The sequence below is a fragment of the Lithobates pipiens genome, unplaced genomic scaffold, assembly GCF_037356315.1.
Source record: "Lithobates pipiens isolate NorthernLeopardFrog02 unplaced genomic scaffold, aLitPip1_a1.2 Scaffold_13, whole genome shotgun sequence".
Lineage (NCBI taxonomy): Eukaryota > Metazoa > Chordata > Amphibia > Anura > Ranidae > Lithobates > Lithobates pipiens.
In genome coordinates, this window is record NW_027507718.1 from 533,341,832 (window position 1) to 533,360,199 (window position 18,368).

General features: G+C 49.4%; 2 protein-coding genes across 3 annotated transcripts in view; both read right to left on the reverse strand.

Annotated features, from left to right (window-relative positions):
* LOC143975704 (uncharacterized) overlaps positions 1-14,363 on the reverse strand; it is a 60,260-nt gene extending 45,897 nt beyond the window's left edge. For both annotated transcript variants that reach the window (XM_077478201.1, XM_077478199.1), the window contains exons 1-4: positions 14,216-14,363; positions 7,351-7,671; positions 2,867-3,058; positions 1,630-1,824 (exon numbers count right to left, since the gene is read on the reverse strand). In XM_077478201.1, the coding sequence (XP_077334327.1) occupies positions 1,630-1,824; positions 2,867-3,058; positions 7,351-7,671; positions 14,216-14,258 (751 nt within the window). In that variant the 5' untranslated portion in view covers positions 14,259-14,363. The remainder of the gene's footprint in view (positions 1-1,629; positions 1,825-2,866; positions 3,059-7,350; positions 7,672-14,215) is intronic.
* Positions 14,364-15,965: 1,602 nt separating this feature from the next.
* LOC143975961 (CMRF35-like molecule 7) lies at positions 15,966-18,021 on the reverse strand. Its single transcript, XM_077478489.1, has 2 exons — positions 17,902-18,021; positions 15,966-16,330 (listed from the first exon to the last, which is right to left on the reverse strand). The coding sequence occupies exons 1-2, from the start codon at positions 17,942-17,944 to the stop codon at positions 15,966-15,968; spliced, it is 408 nt and encodes a 135-aa protein (XP_077334615.1). The 5' UTR covers positions 17,945-18,021.
* Positions 18,022-18,368: the final 347 nt, after the last annotated feature.

An 18,368-nucleotide genomic window follows, 5' to 3' on the forward strand; every position in this document is an offset into this window, starting at 1 on the left:
CTAATATGCGGCACTGATAGATGGCTCTCTTATGGGCACTGATAAGCGGCATTAACGGATACCGATAGGTGGCACTGATAGGTGGCACTAACTAATACTGATAGGTGGCACTAACGGATACTGATAGGTGGCACTGATAGGTGGCATTAACAAATACTGATAGGTGGCACTGATAGGTGGCACTAACTAATACTGATAGGTGGCACTAACGGATACTGATAGGTGGCACTGATAGGTGGCACTAACTAATACTGATAGGTGGCACTGATAGGTGGCACTAACTAATACTGATAGGTGGCACTAACGGATACTGATAGGTGGCACTGATAGGCGGCACTAACGAATACTGATAGGTGACACTAACGAATACTGATAGGTGACACTAACGAATACTGATAGGTGGCACTGATAGGCGGCACTAACGAATACTGATAGGTGACACTAACGGATACTGATAGGTGGCACTGATAGGCGGCACTAACGAATACTGATAGGTGACACTAACGAATACTGATAGGTGACACTAACGAATACTGATAGGTGACACTAACGAATACTGATAGGTGGCACTGATAGGCAGCACTAATGAATACTGATAGACGGCACTAACGGATACTGATAGGTGGCAATGATGGACACTGATTGGCATCCGTGGCGGTCCTGGTGGCATCCCTGGTGGGGAATGTGATTGGACACGGCTGATCACGTGGTAAAGAGTCTCCGTCAGAGATCGGAGTTGCGGTTTGTCTGACTGGCACGCCTCACCACCGATCCCCGCGGGCACATGCCGGCTCGTTGTCCTGATCACTTCATATGACGTCCAGTCAGGATAACCAAACCCCTTCACGCACATCATATTGCTATATGGCGGGCAGGAAGCGGTTAATGAATGCTTATCAGACTAGAGAAAAGGTGTTCTTTTAGACTTTGTTACTTTTCTGTCGATGGATTGTTTATAAAATAAAATCATTTTTGCAACACAATATCCTTTGTTTTAGACCCCTCTCCCACTGGGGCGGTTTTCATGCGTTTTAGCGCTGGAAATATCCTCTGCTAAGCGCCTGAAAAACCGCCTCCCATTCATTCCAGTGTGACTTTTCACATCGGGGGCGGTGCGCTTGCTCGGGGGTGTTAGGAAAAGTCCTGCAAGCATCATATTTTGGGGGGGTGGGACCGATGTATTTAGCGCTCCCAGAACGCCATGCCCAGTAAAATGAATGGGCAGCGCTTTCCCAGCGCCTGAAAAGCGATTTGTAAACGCCGTAAAACTGGAGTTTTGGTGTTAAAGGCACAAAAGCGCCGCTTAAAAGGCGCTAAATCGCCGCTAAAACGTGCAACGCTTTAACGCTAATGGCTGGCGCTATCTGAAGTAATGGCAGTTATTGCCGAATATTCATTCCCATAGCTAACATGTAAGGATTGCGCTGCTCCATGGGGGGGGAGGGGGTGTACAGGGTGGGGGAGGGGCTAAGCTCTGATTGCACTGCTTCATCCACACTGGATTTCGTTGAGTTTTGGAGAAATGAATAAAATATCCTCCATATTGTCAGACGGGTCGGTGAGGGGAGATTATGAGTATGAGGCGGGATCTGGCCATTGAGCTCCAGCCAATTAGAAGGGATGACTTACTTGGTGAGTAGATACAGAAAACTTCGGTCACATTCCAGACATTGGTGCCGTTGGCTCTCATACATCGGATTTTGCTGTGATTGGGTGAATATCCTGCGGGACACGTTATCGTCACTTCCTCATCCTGATCATAATGTTCCTTCTCTGGATACATGCTTATATTCTGCCCCGAATAAGTCAACCTTCCACATTTCCCTGGAATAGAGAAGATACAATGCCCATTACTGGTGGGGTCACCAGGGTGATTAATCTGAAGCCAAAGGCCTAACAAGGTTTAGGAGTAATATGAGATCAAACCATGGCACGCACAGATGGTAGAATGGCTGGATGAAACAGTAGAGGTGGAATCACCAGTAGGGTCTCGCCAAGAGGACTACAGACCACCAGGAGCTACTAGTAGGGGACTGATGACACTCCTGTGGCCCTCACTGATGACACAGCTGAGACAGAGGGTGACGGGGGGCCCAGTGTAATACAAGGCCAGACTGGAAATGAGCAAGGAACTCTGGAGAGTTAAAGTGGAAGTAAACCCTTCTATCGTTTTCAGTCAAGGAAGCCGCCATCTTGGCTTCTAGTGATTCTTCAACTGCCATAATGCTGCACATGTGATCAGTTTTGAAACCAGCCATTGGATGGTTTGAAAGTTTGGTTGAGAGCACAACCAATGTGAAAGTTAGCATTTCCGGCATGCCGGGAATGTAAGTGTTTTTTGAAACTGGGTTTACTCCCGCTTTAATAAAGGAATGGTCTGGAGCCGAGGTGCAGAAGATAGGAAACCGCAAAGCGAGCAGCAGATGGCTGAGGAGTGGAAGGGGTTAATGGATCAGCTCTTTGTACAAAGTTGGGATTAGTTCTGGGTTGAGAGACACTTTATTAGCCAGAATGAGAGTCGGTTGTTTGAACACCCCGGGTACGTTTTGAAAGCAGCAAAGAAAACTTCTGACTAGGGATGAGCTCAGGCATGTTCGCATGGAACACGTGCAGAGCCCGCCAGGAAGTGAGCGCAGCGCTGCGCTAATCACAGGCAGTGAGACATTTCCTGATCTCTGCAGCTGCATATCGAGGCAATGTCTCACTGCCTGTGATTAGCGCAGCGCTGAGCCGACTTCCTGGTGGGCTCTGCACGTGTTCCATGCGAACACGCCTGAGCTCATCCCTACTACTGACCAAGGAGAAGACAAGATCTCTGACATATATGTAGCTCAGCCAAGGTCTGTAATAAGTGAACGGATCTCACATGTACACGGTGCCGACTCAGAATGAGGATAAAACTGGAAGACGTCTGACTCCTTCACACATTTCAGATGGAACGTCCTTTTCTCATACTGCTCCTTACATGACACCTCCACCGCTTTGTTCTCCTCTATGGTCTCAAATCCAGGAGGGAAATCCACTATGGAGGCCCAGAGTGGAGTCTTCTTGCAGAGCCCTGAGAAGACACAACACACCGATATTATTATTACGTCTATATCTATGGGGTCAGGTTTGGAAATGACCAGAGAAATAATAATTTTTGGTGTGCGTAGAGTTTGTACGTCTTTTGATCTTAGTACGTTAGAGTGGAGATACTTCACCATCCAGATATTGACCAGTGACACATGGTAGGCCTTGTATTGCTCCCTCCTCGCCGTTCAGACCTGTGATCACAAATTGTAACCAATGTAAATCTTCCAGCACTGACTTTCTTAGCAGCTCCGAGATGCCAGGCTGATTGCAGAGAGTCGCAAAGGAAGCCAATGTTGATAAATGTCCAAAAGTGTCTCAATAAACCATGTCCTGTTGGGAACACCATTCACCATAGCATTGTATCGGGGCCGGGACAAGGGGTGGGCAGGAGGGGAAGCTGCCCTGGGCAGTGTGGTATCATGTGAGGTAGTGGGGCACCACCAAGAGATTGGGGGAAGGAAACTTGTGTTGGGAGGGGAAATTTGGGGGGGTGGTAGGTGGGTAAGAATTGTTCTAGGAGGGGTAATTTAGGGAGGAGGGGGTGCTGAGAGTGGTGCTTTGGGGGGATTTGTGTTGGGAGGGGGGATGGGTGAAGAGGATGTATGCTATGAGGGTTTATTTGGGGCATTTGTGCTAAAAAAAGTAATATGGAGGGAATGTGTAAAAAGATTGGAAATGTATTTGTTGGGGATGTTATGCTGGTAAGGAGGATTGGAATGTGTTTGTGCTAGAAGGAGGGGATCTGGAGGGGGGGGGCTATTTGAGGGGTAGAGGGGGAAGTTTGTTTGTTTTTGGAGGGGGGCAATAATTTGTGCTGAGGGCATATGGGGAGAGAGAGGATTTGAGCTGGAGGGGCAAAGATTTGTGCCAGGAGGGGGGATTTTAGCAGTAGTGGGGTGGATTTGTGCTGGGAGGAAGGGAGGATTAATGCTTATGGAGGGAACAGATTAGTGCTCAATATTTATCCAGATACAGGATGAGTTATAGGATGTTCAGTTTTACTGACTGGACCAGGAAGACTTTCCACCTCCACCCAGCTGGATTTTAAGGGGCAAGAGACAGAAAATAGTTCCATTGTATGGCCTGACATGGTCTTCTGGCATAGAAACTGGATGACCTGTACCCCCTACTCCATGTGTACCTAACTTTATCAAACATGACTGATTCTTGAGGGTTCTTCTGACAGATGAGCCTACAGACATGAGAATGTAGAGATCCTAGATGGGACACAAATAGGCAATGGTTTATACAGATATAGAAGACCAAGATCACCTTCCACTTCCATCTAGCTGGATTGTGAGGGACAAGAGACAGACAGGAGTTGATCCATGAACCGGCTTCATTTTCTGGCCTAGAATCTAGGGACTCGTACCTTCACCATGCTTAAGTTTACCAAGCTTCTGCCACAAAAGCCTAAATGAAAAGGGATGAGATCCTAGAGGGGATCGACATGAATGAAGTTTTATACAGATACAGAATGAGCAGGACCACATTTTAAATGCTTCACATGTTCTATCTTTCGGGATGTTCATGGAGTTTAAGGTGCCCACTTGGGGTCTATGTAGATATTTCATAGTTCAATCTGTAGGGATCCCAAGGGGTGCCCATTGCCGTTCCACCCAGGTATTTTATATCCAACGGCTTCCACTAAAACTGAGCAGCAATTTTTGTTGTGCATTGGAGATATTTATGGGATACACCTCTATTTTATTCAGTTTCATTTTGAAATCTGGATAAAAGTGTAACATTTATCCAATATTGAGAACGTCGGGTATTGGCATTAAAGGGTATCTAAGCACAAGGGGAAAAATGTTATATATTGCAGCTTGCATGACGTAGTGGCTGCATTCGTTTGAGTTGTCTGTCATTTTTTTCTTCCTTTCACCCGGTGATCCTGCCAGTAACACGCTTCCTGTTTTTAGGGTGACAACGCTCACTTACTGCACTGTATCCATGGAGTTGTCACCCCCAGGACAGGAAGTGTGTTAGGACTACAGTACACCCTTCTATTTATTTGCGTTACAAAGGGGGAGGGGGATTTTTAGGTCACAGAAGACAGCTGGGGAAGTCCATAGTTTGGAGTTTCAGTTTATGGCCTGAGAAAAGAAAACAAATACGGCCGCTACATGTGAGGACTGACAAGCTGCATTGTGTGTAATGTCCTTCTTCTCAGGGTTAGATATGCTCTAATGATATAAGGAAGTATGAAGCCATTCCTCACCGGCTGCACCACTTCAAGGAAATGTGCTGCACTATAGAGAAGGGAAGTGAGTAGAATAAAAAAAGGGAAACTCAGGAGGAGAGAAAAGGGAAGGAAACGAGATATACGATGGAAGGTGAGATTAAAGCGTATTTATACTTTTGCGGTCAAATTTGTGAAAACCCCTCCATATGTCTGCTATGAGTTCCTATTCACACAGCAAAAGAACGTTTTGAAAGAATTCTTACCTTTTATGCCGCGTACACACGGCTTGACTTTCCGGCAGAAGAGGTCCGATGGGATCAGTCCGTCGGATAATCCGATTGTGTGTGGGATAATCCGATCGTTTTTCTTTAAAAAAAATCCGAGAAACATGACCTAGAAAACATGTTTCAAATCTGTCCGACGGACTCAATTCCTATCGGGAAAACCGCCCGTCTGTGTGCTGGTCCGACGGACCAAATACGAAGGAAAGGCAACTATTGGCTACTGGCTATTGAACTTCCTTTTCTAGTCCCGTCTTACGTCATCACGTTCAAAACAAACGGACTTTCGAAAAGGACTTTAGGCCGTCTTCGTGTGTGTGGGCACACAGTCCGTTCGTTCAGAAGTCCATCGTAACTCCGCCGAAAGTCCATCGGGAAGACCGTCGGACCTTTTCTGCCGGAAAGTCCGGTCGTGTGTACGCAGCATTATAGATGTTTCTCAGGAGGAGGTGTCATGGCCGACTGCAAGGTTTATTTTAACGATGTTAGAGTGAGTCTGTCCCAAGTCTGTCCTCATTGACATACAATGGAAGAAGCCTTGCCTCTAAACCTCTAACCATTTGTTGGGACAAACGGGGAAGGGGAGGGGGGATTTTCTAAAAGTGGAGAGAGCAAAATCGGTTGCAGATCTGCATGGAAACCAATCAGCTTCCAGGTTTTATTGCCAAAGCTTAACTGGACAAGCTGAAGGTAGAAGCTGATTGGCTACCATGCACCCGTTTTAGTAAATTCCCCCCCCCACAATGTTCACATTTATTTACAAATGATAATGAGATCTGTCAGCACAGTACTGACAGGGTTAATTATGGAAAACGCTGCTGGCTCATGTTTGGATTGAGGCGCATACACACCATAGAGCAGGGGGTCTCTAAACTGCGGCCCCAGTGCCAGATCCAGCACTTTACTTGATTTTATCTAGTACTTGGGGCATACTTGGGGCCCCTGCCATCATAGATGGGGCACTGTTCCTGCCACCAATGATGGGGCACTTCCCCTGCCACCAATGATGGCGTACTGTTCTTGCCACCAATGATGGGGCACTTCCCCTTCCACCAATGATGGGGCACTTCCCCTGCCAGCAATGATGGGGCACTGTTCCTGCCCCTGCCACCAATGATGGGGCACTGTTTCTGCCCCTGCAACCAATGATGGGGCACTATTACTCCCACTGACACCAGTGATGGGACACTATTCCTCCCACTGACACCAATGATGGGCCACTATTCCCCCCACAGACACCAATGATGGGGCACTATTACTCCCACTGACACCAGTGATGGGACACTATTCCTCCCACTGATACCAATGATGGGACACTATTCCTCCCACTGACACCAATGATGGGCCACTATTCCTCCCACTGACACCAATGATGGGCCACTATTCCTCCCACTGACACCAATGATGGGGCACTATTCCTCCCACTGATACCAATGATGGGGCACTATTCCTCCCACTGACACCAATGATGGGCCACTATTCCTCCCACTGACACCAATGATGGGCCACTATTCCTCCCACTGACACCAATGATGGGGCACTATTCCTCCCACTGACACCAATGATGGGGCACTATTCCTCCCACTGACACCAAGGGGCAATGAAGCAGAAAATGGTCCATAGTCTCCTCCTCACCTTCACACTCCTCCCGAGGACAGCTACGATCCACCCCACTGCATGGAAGCACAACCAGGCCAGATCCCTAAATTTAGGGGGTACTCTGTCCAATCAGTCTGTGCCGGTGGTGGGGTGGCGATGTGCGACATCATTGTAACAAGAAGACCCGACAAACAGTGAAGAGGACGTTACCTGGGAGGACGGTCACCTTCACCACGTGCATTTCATCAATCCCATTTCTCTCGATCCCGCAGTGGTACGTGTCGGAATTTTCCGGTCTCATTCCTCTGCCGGTGACGGTGAAGTTGAGTGATGACGGATTGTCCTCTATGGAATATCGGTGTTTGGACTTCTCATCACTTGATTTGACAATGATCTGACAGGTTTTCCAGTGGGCTCCTCTACACCAATACTTCTCATGAGGTTTATAGCCGCCATTGTAATGACACGTCACAGATAACTCCTCTCCGTAAGGGACGGTGACTTCACCAGGGCCCCTGAGGGCCCCGACTCCTATTGTGAAAGAAGAGAACATCTCCCGTAACGTCCCTGTGAGGTCCCGTTGTATGATTCTCTTCCAACAGACCAGACAATGAATGATACAAAATGTCCCCAACATAGAAAAATCCAACGGAACCATTTCATCTACTCAGATGAGTATCACCCCCCGGTGTGGGGTACAAGTACAGCCAAATATCATGGAACCATTCATTCCAACCCGCACATGGGGGGTTCAAGCTTCTTGGCCACCATCAGTGCAGTGTATGGAAACCATCATTCCTATGGGGGGAGGATTGAGACCCTACAAGACAATATAACCATCCAGATTACACCGTCCCATTGGGACCCAAGACTGACCGCCATGTGCACTACTGGTCCTAATAATGATGGAGCTCCTCATCCTAGATATTGCTAAAGAGAAGGGGCCTGAGATGACTTCTGAGACCCTCATCCCAGACACTGAGGAAGAGAGGGGCCCCAGATCACAATGGACCCTCTCATCCCAGACACTGATGAAGAGAGGGACCCCAGATCACAGTGCAGGAAGAGAGGGGCCCCAGATCACAATGGACCCTCTCATCCCAGACTCTGATGAAGAGAGGGACCCCAGACCACAATAGACCCCCTCATCCCAGACACTGATGAAGAGAGGGGCCCCAGATCACAATGGACCCTCTCATCCCAGACTCTGATGAAGAGAGGGACCCCAGACCACAATGGACCCCCTCATCCCAGACACTGATGAAGAGAGGGACCCCAGACCACAATGGACCCCTCATCCCAGACTCTGATGAAGAGAGGGACCCCAGACCACAATGGACCCCCTCATCCCAGACACTGATGAAGTGAGAGACCCCAGACCACAATGGACTCCCTCATCCCAGACTCTGATGAAGAGAGGGACCCCAGATCACAATGGACCCCCTCATCCCAGACACTGATGAAGTGAGGTACCCCAGATCACAATGGACCCCCTTATCCCAGACTCTGATGAAGAGAGGGACCCCAGATCACAATGGACCCCCTCATCCCAGACACTGATGAAGTGAGGGACCCCAGATCACAATGGACCCCCTTATCCCAGACTCTGGTGAAGAGAGGGACCCCAGACAACAATGGACCCCCTCATCCCAGACACTGATGAAGAGAGGGACCCAAGATCACAGCGGAGCCCCTCATCCCAGACACTGATGAAGTTACATAGTTACATAGTCAGTCAGGTTGAAAAAAGACACAAGTCCATCCAGTCCAACCACAAAAAAAATAATAGTAATAATATTATACAATCCCATATACCCAATTCTATACCCACAGTTGATCCAGAGGAAGGCAAAAAAAACCAGCAGAGCCATGATCCAATTTGCTAAAGCAGGGGAAAAAATTCCTTCCTGATCCCCCCGAGAGGCAATTGGATTTTCCCCGGATCAACTTTACCTATAAATGTCATCCAGATATATTCTGTACACTTAGGAAATAATCCTGACCTTTCTTACAGAAATCCACTGAGCCGACCAGATCCACCTCTGCAGGAAGTCTATTCCACATTTTCACAGCTCTTACTGTGAAGAAACCTTTCCGTATTTGGAGATGAAATCTCTTTCCCTCTAGACGTAAAGAGTCCCCCAATGTCCTCTGCGATGACCTTAAAGTGATTAACTCGACACCAAGTTCCCTATATGGACCCCTTATATATTTGTACATGGAGATCATATCCCCCCTTAATCTCCTCTTCTCAAGAGTGAATAAATTCAGTTCCTCTAATCTTTCCTCATAGCTGAGCTCCTCCATGCCTCTTATCAGTTTGGTTGCCCTTCTCTGCACTTTCTCCAGTTCCCCGATATTCTTTTTGAGAACTGGTGCCCAAAACTGCATATTCCAGATGAGGTCTTACTAATGATTTGTACAGATGATATCTCTCTCTCTGGAGTACATACCTCTCCTATACAGGAAAGGACTTTCCTCGCTTTGGAAACCGCAGCTTGGCATTGCATGTTATTATTGAGCTTATGATTTACCAAAACCCCCAGATCCTTCTCCATTATGGATTCCCCCAGATCCTTCTCCACTATGGATCCCCCCCAGATCCTTCTCCACCATGGATTCCCCCAGATCCTTCTCCACTATGGTCCCCCCAGATCCTTCTCTACTATGGACTCCCCCAGATCCTTCCCCACCATGGAGCCCCCCAGATCCTTCTCCACTATGGATTCCCCCAGATCCTTCTCCACTATGGATTCCCCCAGATCCTTCTCCACTATGGATCCCCCAGATCCTTCTCCACTATGGTCCCCCCAGATCCTTCTCCACTATGGACTTCCCCAGATCCTTCTCCACCATGGAGCCCCCCAGATCCTTCTCCACTATGGATTCCCCCAGATCCTTCTCAACTATGGACCCTCCCAGATCCTTCTCCACTATGGACTCCCCCAGATCCTTCTCCACCATGCAGCCCCCCAGATCTTTCTCCACTATGTATTCCCCCAGATCCTTCTCCACTATGGACCCCCCCAGATCCTTCTCTACTATGGATCCCCCCAGATCCTTCTCCACCATGGATCCCCCAGATCCTTCTCCACCATGGATCCCCCCAGATCCTTCTCCACTATGGGTTCCCCCAGATCCTTCTCCACTATGGGCCCCCCCAGATCCTTCTCCACTATGTACCCCCCAGATCCTTCTCCACCATGGATCCCCCAGATCCTTCTCCACCATGGATCCCCCCAGATCCTTCTCCACTATGGATCCCCCCAGATCCTTCTCCACCATGGATCCCCCAGATCCTTCTCCACTATGGATCCCCCCAGATCCTTCTCCACTATGGATTCCCCCAGATCCTTCTCCACTATGGATCCCCCCAGATCCTTCTCCACTATGGATCCCCCCAGATCCTTCTCCACTATGGATCCCCCCAGATCCTTCTCCACTATGGATCCCCCCGATCCTTCTCCATTATGGATCCCCAGATCCTTCTCCACTATGGATCCCCCCAGATCCTTCTCCATTATGGATCCCCCCAGATCCTTCTCCACTATGGATCCCCCAGATCCTTCTCCATTATGGATCCCCCCAGATCCTTCTCCACTATGGATCCCCCCAGATCCTTCTCCACCATGGATCCCCCAGATCCTTCTCCACTATGGATCCCCCCAGATCCTTCTCCACTATGGATTCCCCCAGATCCTTCTCCACTATGGATCCCCCAGATCCTTCTCCACTATGGATCCCCCCAGATCCTTCTCCACTATGGATCCCCGATCCTTCTCCATTATGGATCCCCAGATCCTTCTCCACTATGGATCCCCCCAGATCCTTCTCCATTATGGATCCCCCAGATCCTTCTCCACTATGGATCCCCCAGATCCTTCTCCACTATGGATTCCCCCAGATCCTTCTCCACTATGGATCCCCCCAGATCCTTCTCCATTATGGATCCCCCTAGATCCTTCTCCACTATGGATCCCCCCAGATCCTTCTCCACTATGGATTCCCCCAGATCCTTCTCCACTATGGATCCCCCCAGATCCTTCTCCATTATGGATCCCCCCAGATCCTTCTCCACTATGGATCCCCCCAGATCCTTCTCCACTATGGATCCCCCCAGATCCTTCTCCACTATGGATTCCCCCAGATCCTTCTCCACTATGGATTCCCCCAGATCCTTCTCCACTATGGATCCCCCCAGATCCTTCTCCATTATGGATCCCCCTAGATCCTTCTCCACTATGGATCCCCCCAGATCCTTCTCCACTATGGATTCCCCCAGATCCTTCTCCACTATGGATCCCCCCAGATCCTTCTCCATTATGGATCCCCCCAGATCCTTCTCCACTATGGATCCCCCCAGATCCTTCTCCATTATGGATCCCCCAGATCCTTCTCCACTATGGATTCCCCCAGATCCTTCTCCACTATGGATCCCCCCAGATCCTTCTCCATTATGGATCCCCCCAGATCCTTCTCCACTATGGATCCCCCCAGATCCTTCTCCACTATGGATCCCCCCAGATCCTTCTCCACTATGGATCCCCCAGTTGTACTCCCCCTAGTATGTATGATGTATATTCTTAGCCCCCAAGTGCAGAACTTTACATTTCTCAACATTAAACCTCATCTGCCACATAGTCGCCCAATTAGACAGAGCATTGAGGTCGGCTTGTAAATTGGAGACATCCTGTAAGGAGGTTATTCCCCTGCATAGCTCGGTGTCATCTGCAAAGACGGAAATGTTACTTTTGATCCCAGACCCAATATCATTTATGAAGATATTAAAAAGTAAGGGTCCCAGCACTGAACCTTGGGGTACACCACTGATAACCTCACACCATTCAGAGTAAGAATCATTAACCACTACTCTCTGAATTCTGTATTTTAACCAGTTTTCTATCCATTTACAAACTGATATTTCCAGGCCTGTAGACTTTACCTTCCACATGAGCCGTGTGTGCGGAACTGTATCCAAGTATACCACATCCACCGCCACCCCTCTGTCCAAGTATACCACGTCCACAGCCACCACTCTGTCCAAGTATACCACGTCCACAGCCACCCCTCTGTCCAAGTATACCACGTCCACCGCCACCCCTCTGTCCAAGTATAAGAGGTCCACCGCCACCCCTCTGTCCAAGTATACCACGTCCACAGCCTCCCCTCTGTCCAAGTATACCACATCCACCGCCACCCCTCTGTCCAAGTATACCACGTCCACCGCCACCCCTCTGTCCAAGTATACCACATCCACCGCCACCCCTCTGTCCAAGTATACCATGTCCACAGCCACCCCCCTGTCCAAGTATATCACGTCCACAGCCACCCCCCTGTCCAAGTATACCATGTCCACAGCCACCCCCCTGTCCAAGTATACCATGTTCACAACCACCCCCCTGTCCAAGTATACCACGTCCACCGCCACCCCTCTGTCCAAGTATACCACGTCCACCGCCACCCCTCTGTCCAAGTATGCCACGTCCATCGCCACCCCTCTGTCCAAGTATACCACGTCCATCGCCACCCCTCTGTCCAAGTATATCACGTCCACTGCCACCTCTCTGTCCAAGTATACCACGTCCACCGCCACCCCTCTGTCCAAGTATACCACGTCCGCTGCCACCCCTCTGTCCAAGTATACCACGTCCACCACCACCCCTCTGTCCAAGGTTTTACTTACCACCTCATAAAAAAATCAGGTTTGTCTGACAACTTCTGTCTTTCATGAATCCATGCTGTCTGTTGCTTAAAATATTTTTTTCCTGCAAGAACTCGTCTGTGAGGGACCCCAGATCACAGTGAAGCCCCTCATCACAGACACCGATAAAGAGAAAGACCCTAGATCAAGGCAGAACCCAAAACCATGACATTGATGAAGAGAGGGACCCCAGATCATATAGGAGCCCCTCATCCCAGACTCTGATGAAGACAGGGACCCCAGATCACAGCAGAGCCTCTCATCCCAGACTCCGGTGAAGAGAGGGACCCCAGATAACAGCAGAGCCCCTCATCCCAGACTCTGATGAAGAGAGGGACCCCAGATCACAGCAGAACCCTTCATTCAAGACTCCGATGAAGAGAGAGACCCCAGATCACATAGGAGCCCCTCATCCCAGACTCTGATGAAGACAGGGACCCCAGATCACAGCAGAGCCTCTCATCCCAGACTCCGGTGAAGAGAGGGGCCCCAGATAACAGCAGAGCCCCTCATGCCATTCTCTGATGAAGAGAGGGACCCCAGATCACATAGGAGCCCTCACCACAGACATTGATGAAGAGAGGGACCCCAGATCACATAGGAGCCCTCACCACAGACATTGATGAAGAGAGGGACCCCAGATCACATAGGAGCCCCTCATCCCAGACTCCGATGAAGACAGGGACCCCAGATTATAGCAGAGCCCCTCATTTCAAACTCTGATGAAGAGAGGGACCCCAGATCACATAGGAGCCCCTCATCCCAGACATTGATGAAGAGAGGGACCCCAGATTACAGCAGAGACCCTCATCCCAGACTCTGATGAAGAGATGGGCCCCATATCACATAGGAGCCCCTCATCCCAGACTCTGATGAAGACAGGGACCCCAGATCATAGCAGAGCCCCTCATCTCAAACTCTGATGAAGAGAGGGACCCCAGATCACATAGGAGCCCCTCATCCCAGACATTGATGAAGAGAGGGACCCCAGATCACAGCAGAGCCCCTCATCCCAGACATTGATGAAGAGAGGGACCCCAGATCACAGCAGAGCCCCTCATCTCAGACTCTGATGAAGAGAGGGACCCCAGATCACAGCAGAGCCCCTCATCACAGACTCTGATGAAGAGAGGGACCCCAGATCACAGCAGAGCCCCTCATCTCAGACTCTGATGAAGAGAGGGACCCCAGGTCACATATGAGCCCCTCATCCCAGACATTGATGAAGATGGGGACCCAACATTACAGCAGAGACCCTCATCCAAGACAATGACATACCTCTGTACCTCTGGACCCCAATTTGTGGGGGATCCCCTCACTCTATATCCCTCTCACCCCTAATATTAATGTATTGATGAATCTTCCTGAACTTACCAATAAGGCAGAGGGACCCCCAGATCACAGAGGAGACCCTCATTCTGGACGATGGTACGCAGGTGGACCCCCAGGAGACAGCGGTGCCCCTCTGACACTGATGAACGGTCTGTGATGTGAAGTGAGAACAGAAAGGAGAACATCGGGTCTCAGTGTCAGGAACACAATTATATGAGATGAAAATAACTCAATGCTGACTTCCCGTCTATTGGCCACATTATCAGTTGTGGTGACCAAATACAGAGACTCTGTTATGACGTCGGAGAGTCAGTGAGACTACAGGGTGCTTGGCTCATAGTACCACCACCGTGATTAAGGGGGGAGGGCGGTCAGATGAGGTGAGAGAAGCACAATGAGAGAAAGAGGGAGAGAAAGAGGGAGAGAAAGAGGGAGAGAAAGAGGGAGAGAAAGAGGGAGAGAAAGGCACAACAATTAAATCATTCAAAAAAATCTATACTCATTTTTGCTGGAGTTGGGCTTTAACATAACAATCTGCAACCTGCTGCCATCTAGAGATCACATCAGGTATTGCAATGTGTCAGGGACTGCAGAGAAGACACAGGCCAAGGATGAGAACTTTGCTGCCATCTACAGCTCAGATCAAATATTGCAGAATGTCTCAGGTTTTACATCTGGAGCTCAGATCAGGTATTGCAATGCGTATCAGTTACTAAACAGAACTTGCAGACAGAGGACGGGAACTCTTCTGCCATCTAAAGCTCAAATCAAGTACTGCAGATGGCCCCCCCATCCCCCTCATTTTACTTACCTGACCCCTCGAAAGTCCCGAGCTCGCCCCCGACGTCCTCTTCGCCGCTCACCCTGGCCGTTGATTGGCTAGAGTGGATGGATTGAAACCAGTGCAGCCATTGGCTCGTGCTGCTGTCAATCACATCCAATGATGCGGCGCACAGTGGAGGTAAGTATAACATGTTTATAATTTAAAAAAAATAATAATAATTTCCTTTAGTGACCCTTTAAGTATTTCAAAGAACACACAGGCAGAGGATGGGATCTCTGCTGCCATCTGGAGTTCAGATCAGGTATTGCAGTGTGTGTCAGGGATTGTAGAGAAAGGCAGAACATTTCAATCTTTAAAATATATATATATATAAACGTTGTAGCTGGTGTAGGGTTTTAACACAACAAATTGTAACCTGCTGCCACCTAGAGTGCAGATCAGGTATTGCAATGTGTCAGGGACTGCCGTGAAGACACAGGCCAAGGATGAGAACTTTGTTGACATCTACAGCTCAGATCAAATATTGCAGAATGTGTCAGGTTTTACAGCGAGGACATGGGCCAATATTGGGAACTTTGCTGCCATTTGGAGTTCAGATCAGGTATTGCAGTGTGTGCAAGTGGCTACATAGTGTACACAGGCAGAGGATGGGATCTCTGCTGCCATCTGGAGTTCTGATTAGGTATTGCAGTGTGTGTCAGGGATTGCAGAGAGCACACAGATGTTGAGGGTGGGAATTATGCTGCCCTCCGGAGCTCAGGTTTGGTATTGTAGTGTGTGTCAGGGGGGTGCAGAGAACACCCCTCCCCCTCTTCTACCTGTCCCTATACAATGAATTGCCATCCACTGGGCACAGCGGGATACAGCGGGTGGCGCTCCCATCATATGATGTCCACCCAGGGTGGCAGCACTCCCGCTCGGCCATCATTCTGTTATAGGCCAGGCGGTGAAGCGGTTAATCAAACATCAGTCTGCTCTGTGCCGGTGGTGGGGTGGCGATGTGCGACATCATTGTAACAAGAAGACCCAACAAACACTGAAGAGGACGTTACCTGGGAGGACGGTCACCTTCACCGCGTGCATTTCATCAATCCCATTTCGCTCGATCCCGCAGTGGTACGTGTCGGAATCTTCCGGTCTCATTCCTCTGCCGGTGACGGTAAAGTTGAGTGATGACGGATTGTCCTCTATGGAATATCGGTGTTTGGACTTTTCATCACTTGATTTGGCAATGATCTCACAGGTTTTCCAGTGGGCTCCTCTACACCAATACTTCTCATGAGGTTTATAGCCGCCATTGTAATGACACGTCACAGATAACTCCTCTCCGTAAGGGACGGTGACTTCACTAGGGCCCCTGAGGGCCCCGACTCCTATTGTGAAAGAAGAGAACATCACCCGTAACGTCCCTGTGAGGTCCCGTTGTATGATTCTCTTCCAGCAGACCAGACAATGAATGATACAAAATGTCCCCAACATAGAAAAATCCAACGGAACCATTTCATCTACTCAGGTGAGTTTCACCCCCCGGTGTGGGGTACAAGTACAGCCAAATATCATGGAGCCATTCATTCCAACCCGCACATGGGGGGTTCCAGCTTCTTGGACACCATCAGTGCAGTGTATGGAAACCATGATTCCTATGGGGGGAGGATTGAGACCCTACAAGACAATATAACCATCCAGATTACACCGTCCCATTGGGACCCAAGACTGACCGCCATGTACACTACTGGTCCTAATAATGATGGAGATCCTCATCCTAGATATTGCTAAAGACCTGAGGGACCTGAGATGACTTCTGAGACCCTCATCCCAGACACTGATGAAGAGAGGGACCCCAGATCACAGTGCAGGAAGAGAGGGGCCCCAGATCACAATGGACCCTCTCATCCCAGACTCTGATGAAGTGAGGGACCCCAGACCACAATGGACCCCTTCATCCTAGACACTGATGAAGTGAGGGGCCCCAGATCACAGTGCAGGAAGAGAGGGGCCCCAGATCACAATGGACCCTCTCATCCCAGACTCTGATGAAGTGAGGGACCCCAGACCACAATGGACCCCCTCATCCTAGACACTGATGAAGTGAGGGACCCCAGACCACAATGGACCCCTTCATCCTAGACACTGATGAAGTGAGGGGCCCCAGATCACAGTGCAGGAAGAGAGGGGCCCCAGATCACAATGGACTCCCTCATCCCAGACACTGATGAAGTGAGGGACCCCAGATCACAATGGACCCCCTCATCCCAGACCCTGATGAAGTGAGGGACCCCAGATCACAGTGAAGACCCTCATCACAGACACTGATAAAGAGAATGACTGCATAGCAAGGCAAAACCCTAACCCCAGACATGGATGAAGAGAGGGACCAATTAGTGCCCCTCATCCCAGTCTCAGATGAAGAGAGGGACTCCAGATCACAGCAGAGCCCCTAATCCCAGACACTGATTAAGAGAAAGACCCCAGATCACATAGGAGCCCCTAATCTCAGACTCTGATGAAGAGAGGGACCCCAGATCACAGCAGAGCCACTCACCTCAGACTTTGATGAAGAGAGGGACCCCAGATCACATAGGAGCCCCTCACCACAGAGATTGATCAAGAAAGGGACCGCAGATCACAGCGGAGCCCCTCATTCCAGACTTTGATGAAGAGAGGGACCCCAGATCACAGAAGAGCCACTCATTCCAGACTCCGATGAAGAGAGACCCCAGATCACAGCAGAGCCCCTCATCTCAGACTCTGATGAAGAGAGGGACCCCAGATCACATATGAGCCCTCACCACAGACATTGATAAAGATGGGGACCCAACATTACAGTGGAGACCCTCATACCAGACACTGATGTACCTCTGGACCCCAATTTGTGGGTGATCCCCTCACCCTATGTCCCTCTCACCCCTAATATTAATGTATTGATGAATCTTCCTGAACTTACCAATAAGGCAGAGGGACCCCCAGATCACAGCGGAGACCCTCATTCTGGACGATGGTACACAGGGGGACCCCAGGAGACAGTGGTGCCCCTCTGACACTGATGAGCGGTCTGTGATGTGAAGTGAGAACAGAAAGGAGAACATCGGGTCTCAGTGTCAGGAACACAATTATGAGATGAAAATAACTCAATGCTGACTTCCCGTCTATTGGCCACATTATCAGTTGTGGTGACCAAATACAGAGACTCTGTTATGACATCGGAGAGTCAGTGAGACTACAGGGTGCTTGGCTCATAGTACCACCACCGGGGGAGGGCGGTCAGATGAGGTGAGAGAAGCACAATGAGAGAAAGAGGGAGAGAAAGAGGGAGAGAAAGAGGGAGAGAAAGAGGGAGAGAAAGGCACAACAATTAAATCATTAAAAAAAAACACTATACTCATTTTTGCTGGAGTTGGGCTTTAACATAAC